Source organism: Emys orbicularis, chromosome 8 (genome assembly GCF_028017835.1).
Source record: "Emys orbicularis isolate rEmyOrb1 chromosome 8, rEmyOrb1.hap1, whole genome shotgun sequence".
NCBI classification, from domain to species: Eukaryota; Metazoa; Chordata; order Testudines; family Emydidae; genus Emys; species Emys orbicularis.
The window spans coordinates 61993374-62003724 of NC_088690.1; the positions used below are offsets into that span (position 1 = coordinate 61993374).

The 10351-nt window shown below is 48.5% G+C and overlaps 1 protein-coding gene across 1 annotated transcript; it reads left to right on the top strand.

Annotated features, from left to right (window-relative positions):
• The first annotated feature begins 1175 nt into the window (after window positions 1–1175).
• MRPS14 (mitochondrial ribosomal protein S14) lies at window positions 1176–7046 on the top strand. Its single transcript, XM_065409627.1, has 3 exons — window positions 1176–1238; window positions 2715–2873; window positions 6494–7046. Exons 1-3 carry the CDS (start codon window positions 1176–1178, stop codon window positions 6674–6676), a joined length of 405 nt encoding a protein of 134 aa, XP_065265699.1. The 3' UTR covers window positions 6677–7046.
• The last annotated feature ends 3305 nt before the right edge of the window (window positions 7047–10351 follow it).

Below are 10351 nucleotides of genomic sequence, written 5' to 3' on the forward strand. Positions count from 1 at the left end.
TCCCTTCCCCAGCACAGTGCCGACTTTCCTCCACTTTGGCCTTGTCTATATTGGAATTTGCCCCAATTCCAGATGCACAACCTTGTGTGCATCTTTATGTTCTCTACAAAGAGCCAAGGAACATCAGGCCATCCATGTCTAAAAGCTTGTGTATGGTGTACATGGCAATACTGCTGCCCATGGGTGTGGGGAAGTCTCAGCACATGGAGAAGGTAAAGCAGGAGTGACCCCATAATGATGCAGTGGAGGTCTGAGCAGAGCATGGGGGAGCCTGGCATGCTATATAGCTAGCTAGATTAGCCAGAGGAGCCCAGCTGCTCACATAGGTCTAATGGTTAATTTTTCACAGACACCTCCGGGCCTCATCTCTTTAGTTGAGCCCATTGTGTGGGGCGTCACCGACGGGGCAGGGCCTGTTTCCCCCTTTGTTCATAACAGCACAGAGCATGGTGGCAGAGACTGACACACTCGAAGGGTGCCACTTGGGGCTGTGAACTCTAGGCTTCATGGGGAGTCGGTTCAGGATCTCCCACTCCTGGCCAGGAGCTTTCACCTCCTGTGGATTTCACTCTGTCACACAGGTCAGCAGCTTCATCCTGGGGGCCTGAAATAGGAGCAGTGCCAGGAGTTGGGCTGCAGAAGGGAAATGAACAATGTGTCCTATCATCCAAACCCATGGCTCTGCCTGGTTCCACCAAACCTCTCCCTCCCCCAGGGCCGTAGCAACAAAGAACGTGGCCCCCTCCGAACAGTGGCCCCCTCCGAACATATGTCTGGGCGGGACCCCTTACAATGCAGAAACTGGAATGCGGTATTTATTTTGCCACTTTTAGGGGCCCCCTTCCTTGCGGGGCCCCCTCCGGTCGGAGGGCGCTCGCTACGCCTCTGCCCTCCCCACAAACTCCCTTAAATCCCCCTCCCCCAAGCCCATCCTCCCTCCAAAGCCTCCTCCATCCCTCATCCCTAAACCTCCCTTCCTCCACCAACCCTCCCAAAGCCTTTCCTTCCGCAAACCATCCCCCCCACCAATTCCTCTTCCTCCCCCAACCACCTCTCCTACAAACCCCGCCCCCCCCCCCCCACTCTCCCCATGCCCCACCGCCCGCCCCATCCGCCACGCCCCGGCGCCTCCCAGCTCCCCCGCCCCCCTCCGCCCGGCGGGTGGCTGTAAGCGCATGCGCCACGCGGGGAAGATGGCGGCCTCCATGCTGGGCTGGGCGCTGCGGGCTGCTCGGCAGGTCAGGCCCGTCGGGCGGCAGCGCCCGGCTCGGGGACTCCCCGGGGCTCGCGCTGGGGCTGGTAACTTCCCAGGGCCGGGCCCCCGGTCACTGTCCCGCCACCGACTGGCCGCTGAGCGTTGGCCGCCGGCGCCCCCGAGCCCAGCCTCTGTGCCCGCCCCTGGCCCCGATCCGTGCTCCTGGGTGCCCCCCTACCCATCCCCCATTGGCCCCCTCAGTCCCTCCCCAGTGCCCCCGCTCCCTGCCGCCCTCCCCAGGCAGCCTTTGTACCCTTGCCTGGTGCCCGCTCTCTGCGGCGCTGCCTAGCGGCCCATGCCCCTGCCCTGGGTCGGTCTATGTCTAATGTCCAGCTATCAGTGTAGCGCGCCGGGTGTCCCGCTGGGTTCGCCCTTAGGTGAATTGCGTATTCCTGTATTCAGGTTGGTTAATTTAGGCGGGAAGGATTGGTAGCTTGTCTGGAGAAGCATTTTACCGAGTGTGCCACATGGCTTTAGAGAGCGGCAGTGTTGTCTAGGACAGTGGCTCTCGACCTTTCCAGAATACTGCAGGTGAAGAACCAGCAGCAGGAGAAGAGATTCAGCTGCAGAAAAAATCCTGTTTTCATGGATAGATCCCTAGTGATATTAAAAACAAACAAACAAACAAACAAAAAACCCACAAGGGAAGAGAGTTTAGCAGCTAGAACTAGAAAAGGCCCTTTAGGATATTTGATGTGTGTCTCACTCACATGATATATCCTCTATTGAGACTTTATAGGCCATTAAACTGATATCACCCTTGATCCCAGCACCAAACAAAAAAAAAAAAACCCCTGGAAAAAAAACAACTAGATTTTGTTCTGCGGGTTCTAGGAGGTGCTAACAGCCCTTTTATTTATGATGATGATTTGTATTCCAGTAATGTCTACAGGCCTTAACCAAGATCAAAGTCCCCTTGGGCTATGTGCTAGTAGGGCATTTTATTAAGACTAGGGACTGTGTATTTAAATCTTGACAGTCTTAAAAGACTCCATTGTATGCTGTGTAAGAAACACACCTGTGCGGGGATGTGATATCCTGCAGGCCTTGTCTATGCTACAGAATTGTGTGTCTGAACATAGCTGTCAACAACCATGTTAACACTTGAAACTACATACAGTTTGTCCTGGTCTACGCGGACTCTTAAACATGACAGATTGCAGTTGTCAACAATTGTGTCCTTAGACATGATAGAATTTCATGACCTAGGCTAGGCCAACAAGAGAGCTAGCTGGTGTGATTAATCCTGTAGCTAAGCAAAATTCTCTGGATGGGTGAAGAGGGTGACTGTGCCAGTATTGTCAGGCCTGAAGACCAGAGGAGTCAGAGCAGGCAGTGATTGAATCCAAATGAGGTAGAGGCTAGAAAGAGTAAATTGGAATAAGCAATATTTGGAATTGGGTGAGTGATAAAATACTGGAAGCTGCAGATTTAACCTTTATATTTCCCCCTTTTTCAGATATTCCCCTTGCCCTGTAGAGGGCAAGTGCGGGGTTACTACGTGGACTGGAGGATGCTGCGTGATGTAAAGAGACGGAAGATGGCTTATGAATATGCAGATGAGAGGTTGCGGATCAACGCTCTCCGAAAAAACAACATCCTGCCTAGAGAGCTGCAGGTAAAGTAAAGTCCATCTGTACTTTCCTGCAGGACCATAACTCTTTAGGGAGAAGGTATGTGCACCCACATTGCTGCTGCAGCAGCATTCTCGGAGCATCACAAGCTACTTTGAATGAATCTAATCGTGCAGCCAATGTCAGGCTTCAGATTCTGGGGGAGTCAGTCTAGAATACCTGCATCCATTTTGTTCACAAGCTCACTTCACATCATGTAGCTATCTACTTAGTATTGATACTCAGCTCCAGAGCCTTGTCCCTTTTGGGTCATTCTCAACAGGAATAAAATCTCTTGGGTGGAACTCCTTTGCCACTGCTAAAATCAGAAGTCAGAGGGTATTAGAACAGGAAGTGGTTATGTCCTGCAGGGGTACAGTGAACAGCTTTATTGTTCCTATGGATGTTCCTGCAGTCTTGTTTTTCCTTCTGTAACTGTCACTAATGGATGAGTTTGAGGGCAATTTCCCTTTTAGGTATGGGAGGTTCACTATCTAGTTCAGTGGTGCGGATACTTTTCCAGTCACGCCCCCACTTACCATTAATGGAATCTGTCCCTGCCTCCCTCCTCCATTACTGCACAGCCAAGGCTTCCTCAGCTGCAGGCTGCTTATACCTTGCAGACATGCTGCACTGCTAGGGCAGGGCCAATACCTGCCCCCTCAGGTTTTCAACCTGGGGGTGGAGCCAGCACTCTGTGCAGAGGATGCCGGGAGCAGGAATTGGCACGCCACAGCACACTGACCCACAGGCTAGGTGGCCCACTGAGGTGACTTGGGGGTGGAGGTGCTCCCTCCCTGCCCCCAAGGGGCCTGGCACAAGCTGTCTGGCATTGTCACTCAGTCCTGCACATTCCTCCATGCCCCCCCGGGGGGGGGGGTGCCCCACAGTTTTGCTCACCAGACGTCTAGTTACTAAAGAAACCCTGTACATCCAGGCTGATTTCTGCTCCCACACTACTTTAAAATCTTGGGGCATGATCCTGCAAAGACTTACCCATATGCTTAATCTCAAATATGTAAGTAGTCCTATTGATTTCAACACTATTGTGCACTATTAAAATTAGACTTTTACAAGTTTTTCCAGGATCAGGACCTTTAGATATAATTTCTGGATTTTTATTGTCTGGTTACCACTATCTCAACCAACCCATCTGAAAACCCTAATACAGCCAGCAGGTGTCACCAGGGCTATAGAAATTGCTAGGGGGGGATGGAAGGAGAAAGGCAAGTGCTGCTGATCTGACTCTTAAGTTAAAACATCCTGCTGGAAGTAGCTTTTTCCCCTAGCTGAGCCATCAGTTTCCTTATTTCCCAGTGCCAGTATTTACAACTGGAGATGCTAACTCAAACGAATGAGGGACTGAGAGAACAAGAAGCAAGACCTCCCCTCAGAACTCTGTCTTCAGCAGTTATTTGTCTGGAAGCTTTACTTATATTCTAAAATAAAGCTAGCAATTTTCTTTATAGACTTACCAGGGAATAATGCACCCGAGCTGCTGCTGTGAGGGGTGATCATGGGAATAAGTTAGGATTCTGCTCTGACTGGTTTGTTAAAGGGATGCAGAAAGGGTTGATTTGTAGTAGAGAACCTTCTGACTTCTCTGGATGAGTGAGTGCTCTAGTATTTTCTGGGTGGTTGCTCACAACTAGCATATAAACTCATTTCCTCATAGAAATTATTCAGACCAAAGGAACAATTGATACCTCATGGGGAACAGTCTCATTGTGTCCTGTTTTCAGTCTCTCTCCATTTTCTGTGGAGTTTCCTTCACAGGGATAGCTTTATCTACCCTTTTGAGTGAGATATAGCATGAATGGTACTAACTGCTATGAGCTTGGCCTTAACACACCATATTCACCTACCAACATTAAGGTAGCATCAGCCTGCAGTGGACATTTTGTATAAAAACAAGGATTGCTGTTGGTTTATTTGCTTATGCTATTCCCCAGCTGGTGGTGGTCATCTTTCAGAGTCACAGCTAGCTCCTGTAGTAGTGAATGTGACTTCAGATGGGGAAATGAACTGTTCAGTATAAAATCCCTTTGTCATTCTAGTGCCCCTACTAGTCTTCAGAAGTAGGGAAGAAGAGCATGGAAAACAAAGTCTATGCTGTTGCTTTCCACAACGTGATACTTGGGCTCTAAAGAAACACTTAAGCAACAGACTCCAGATACGTGCCTTTCAGAAACTGTTCCTCTTTGAGTAGCATCAGAAAGGCATCAGTTAATTCTGAGCAACTCCACTGTACAAATCAGACTTGTCTATCTGTTGTAGCTGTGATATGGAAAATATAACAACTTCTTACAGCCTCCAAAAGCTGGTGCTACAAACTCCCTATTGAAAAATGGTAGTTTACATTTAAGTTGCTAATTTAAAGGACACCATTTTCTAAAATAATTTTTTTTTGCACTATCTATGACAAATTGTGGCTTGAAATGTATTTCCTTAAAGACTTGTTTCCCTCCCTACCTACCTTCACTCCCCAATGTGGTTGCACTAGCTTGCTCTTCTAGGGTTGTTTGAAAGTATTAGGCTTTGTACATAAAGCCCTGAAGCATCTGGTTGGAAGATAAAACATACAGTTACACTGACTTTGCAAAGGTAAGAAACAAGTAGGTCATCTGTGCAGTTTCTTGACCTTTTGTCCCTTTGAGATCACATGACCTTTTTAGCAGAAGGAAGTTTTGCAGGGGTACTGCAAGCCTCAGGGAAACAGTAATTGAATGCAACACCATTTACCTGGTCCAACATTAGATCCTGCCACTGCCTCAGTTTCCCTGTTTTGGGTTTCCCAATGTGACTATACCCAGATTCTTCTGAATCAAACACATCTTCTTGGAGTTTGGGATATAAAAACATTACAGTTCAATTGTCAACTTACTTCAAAACAAGCCTCTCCCTGACTACTAGTTTCACAGCCCCTTGCTGGGCTCAACAGTTCTTTGTCAAAACCCAACTCCTGCTGCTTTTTTCAAGCCTCTTCTTCTTACAGCTTCCTGCCTCTCCAGGCAGGCTGTTCTAGCCAGGTCCTTCCTTCTGGCTGGAGTTGAGACATCTTCCCCAGTCTCTTCTGACACTAGGTCCCCCCCCCATGCAAGAATTATCCTGCTCACAGTAGGTCTCTCTCCCCCAACTGAGCAGACTCCTTTATCTACCTGGAAGCCTCTCAGCTGGGGAGGTAGCTAACATGAAACAGGTGGGGCTGAGCCCAACTCCCTTAAAGGGCCATCTCACCCTCTAACAGAGACACTATTGACAAGTTGTAATTGTCCAACTGGACTGTTCAGTGACTTGTGTGAAATGCATGAGGACACTTTTCAGTTCCTAATGGAGCAGGGTCCTCATCCAGCAAGTAGAACCATTAAATCCCATGGGAAGTCTGAAGAGAGAGAACCTAGAAGAGCCTGGAGAGCAAACTGCCCTCTCATTAGTGGAGAGGTGATGGCTCCAGGGTAGGAAGGAGGCATATGCTGGTACCTCTGCTGTGGATAAGGGAGCCTTCAGGCCTATCCATCACTACCTCCTTCACTAAACTGCCTTAGAAAACCTAACCCTGGGCAAAATACAGCAGAGCAACTTCAGTGTGTGTGTGTGTGTGTAATTGCCCTTCCTTTGGCTCCAGGAAATAGCTGATAAAGAGATTGCTGCCCTGCCACGTGACAGCTGCCCTGTGAGGATCCGGAATAGATGTGTCCTGACATCCCGTCCACGAGGCGTGAAGCGGCGCTGGAGGCTTAGTCGAATTGTTTTCCGCCACCTGGCTGACCACAGTCAGATGTCTGGGATACAGAGAGCTATGTGGTAAATCACCACCAGGACTTGTTTTCTCAGTCAAAAAGAGGCAGACTGGGCCCAGTTCATGCACTCCTGTAACTGAAAAAGCAAGACTGTCCTTTTGTTTAAAGTCCAGCATAAACGTACCAGAAACAAATAGGGGGAGGGGATAGGGAGGTATGCAAACAGCAGTCATTGCAGTTCTGTCACTGGGATACCACTGTGAGGGGACTATTGCAAATCTGATGGCAAAGAGATATGGGTAGGGGCGAGTAGGAATGCACCAAGCCAGGCTGTGTTAGAGGCAGTTTTATTTTGCCATGAAGAGTTGCTACCCTGTTATAAAACCAAGCTGGGATTTGTAATTAAAAGGAACTTCTAAATTAAAAACACATTACAGTACAAGACTTGTTCAGTGATTCCTGTTCACTCTTTACATTCAGTGACCTCTTTTGCACAGTTATCTGGTCAAAAGTATCACTAAAAACAAGGAATCACACAATGTAGCAGGGAAGTATGCTGCAGTGAATATGAAGACAAGCTCCAACTACTGCGGCCAAATAGCTGAAAGTATGCCCACCCTCAGTTTAGGTATTTAGACACTACACCTGTTCAGTTTATCTATATTTTATGGGCAGTTCAGGCATGGCAGTGGACAAACATCCCATCCAGCTGAAGGGTACTGAGGTTCCTCTCCTTCATGCACAGTTAGGGAGCCTGGTGCAGTAGTTCAAGAGTAGGCCAGGGTAGATGACCTGGATCCTAGACCTTGCTCTCCGTCCGACCCCCTGAAACATGTCACTGAACTAACATCTCCGGGCATTAGTTTTTCCTTCATCTGCAAAATAGGAACAAGAGCATCATGTCCCCTGGGAGTTAGGTGAGCTAACACCAAATGCTACCTCTGCTTTGGGGCACAGGGGTGGAAGAGCAGAGAGCTGCCTCCTGCAATCAGAGCTATAATGCTGCAATGTGTACTCAACCTCCCTCTCCTGCTGCACTAGCCTGTGGGAAAGGAATGTGGCACTGGGAGCGCTGCACTGACTGTGGCTTCCCTCCCTTCACACTGCAAAGGAATACCCTGCTGTAGGCAGTGTGTGCAGAGGCCGTCCTCACTGCTATGGTGAAGCAGCACAGGTATTGAATTTGGCAATAGCCTGTTACCAGCTTTGCCCCGTTACTTTGGGGTATGCTCATTTATTAGGGTTACTCTTCAGGGTTGGGAAGGGGTTTGTACTTCTATCAATGTACTGCTTGTGTCACTTGTGTTCTTATATGGAGCTCTACTTCTCCCTTCTACAAATTCTCTCCCAATGGAGCTATCCTGCAGGACCTAGGTTCCCCAGGGCTGGGTTCTTCCAACCCCAGAATCAGACGAACACACACACATTAACAGAGCATGTCTGAGAGGACCAGGTTAATCAGCACTCCCAAGCTGACCCCTTATATGTCCCTGGACTCAGTAGGCTGGGTCGAGCAGCATTTCCAACCTGTCACCCTCATAGGCCCTTGGACTCAGTGGGCTGGGTCGAATAGCACCTCCAAGCTGTCACCCGCATATGCCATGGGCACTGCACTGGAATGGAGTGTGCCTGAGCAGGCTGGGTCGAGCAGCACGTTCAATCTGCCACCCTTATATGCCCCTGGACTCAGCAAACTTGGTTGAGCAGCATTTCCAAGCTGCCACCCTCGTATGTCCCAAGTTCAGCATGTCCCTAGCCCCACTTCCATGTTACAGTTGTTCTGGTAGTAACCCACTTGGTGAGCAAACCCCACAGGATTTTTGGGCGCTGCAGGGATCTTTAGCTTAGGTATGAGTAGCGTTGCTGCAGGGCAAATGAGGAAGCCAACAGCTTAACCATGAAAGTTATTTATTGCCAGGTAATAACCATAGGGGAGCCAAACAAATAAAACAGTTATAATATTAAATCTAACTTAAATTTGATTATAAACATCAGGTTTAGAAAACTATAACTGATCACCCAAGTCAGGGTCAGAAGGATATACCGAGAGAGCTGGGTTCTCACCACTCCGTGAATTTTGAATCAGTTGGGGGTTCCAGGTGGTGGTGGTAGCTGTGTGTCCTGCTGGAGACAGGCAGAGCCCCCAGCACACACAGTCAAGAGAAGATGAAGTCCCAATGGAACTGATGCCGATTTTGGATCCAGGCATCAGAACACTTACTTGAGCATGGGTAGGGGTTTTGTAGGGAAACAACACACTAGCTTTGTTTATGGGTGAACTGATGGCTCAAGGGAATATACCAAAGTTGTTTTGTTCAGGCAGACAATAGGAACTGAACATTCCTGGCTATGGGCGGTGTTCCTTGGAGGGAGCGCTCAATGCAGTTAGGGAGCGTTACTATTTTGGATCCCAATAAAGGATTTATTACTAGAATTGGTCTGATAACTACTGAGCTGGGTATGCAGGTGTGGGTTCATTAACATCTAGAGCAGCGATCCCCCATCATGCTGTGCTTCCCTGCTTTTCTGGTCCCAGAGTTCCATGCGGTTCTTGCCTTGGAATCTCTGTTCTCCATTCTGTATGCTAACAGAGATGCCTTCCTATCCCATCTTTGATGCAAATGAGGCTAGGGGAGTTTCCTTAATCCTGGCACCCTTGTCCCGGGGTTTAGGTGCATCTCCTACTGCCTTTTCATTGCTTTTTGTAAGTCTTTCTTCTGATCGGCTTTGGTTCAAGCAAAGGCTGTGAGGGGGGAAGGTCTTCCGTGAGTCAGACAGGTTGGGTACTGCACCCTGGTTCCCCAAGAACATAGAGCTGACAGGTAACACCCCCACATTCAAGGAGATGTGCACAGGATCCCTGCCCCCTTCCTATTCTGTGATGCCTTCCCCATCCCTCACATTGCTGGGAGGAGCGTGTGTTCGATCCTACCTTTTACCCATATTCTGCCAGTTGCCAGGCCTGCAGAGGCTCCTTTTCTATAGCAGCAATGGTTGAGCAGCTTCCTGCTGCTAATATGGGAAGCTACAATGAATTCCACATTAACCAACACGGGGGCTAAGGCTTAGTTCTGTTGACGTGTAGGCTCCTAACCATTTCAAAGTAGGGTGGGAGGAAGTCAACAGTTGTACTGTACGCTAGTAGACAGCACCACCTTTTTTAAAGAAAGGGGGTCATGCTTATAGCAACTTATTAATTCATTAGTTTGGTACAGAACCTTCCTGTCAATGATCAAGAACTTTACAAAGGGTAGAGAGTAGTTACGCTTCTGCCTTGTGCTAGTCCAAACACTGTTCTTGCATATTTCCTTTCTATGGCTACTAACTGCACTGCTGTTACTCAGCCCTGGCTCCTGCATTTTGGGGAGGTGGTTGGAAAAATTGGTGGATTGCCTGCTGCAGGCAGATGCTGGGTAAGCCTGTCACATTCAGCTTCTCCTGGGTGCACTTAAGCAAGTCTCTTGACTAGCAACAGGTATCTGCTCAGCATGCTTTCTACAGGATTCTTGCCATTGCCCTTTTGTAAAGAACGGCAGGTAAGAGCTACGTTTCAGCTCAGTGAGCTAGTAACTAGAGTTGAAGATGCAGATTTCACTCCTATAATTAAGCTGTCTTCGGCAATTTAGACATGTCTGTCCTTTTGAGGTTTGACAGTTTCTCCTGCTTCCTGCATATAGAAAGTCGCTTGAGCTGGGTTAATACATTAAGGCTAGGAACCAAATAGCCCAAGGCAGCTAAGTGAC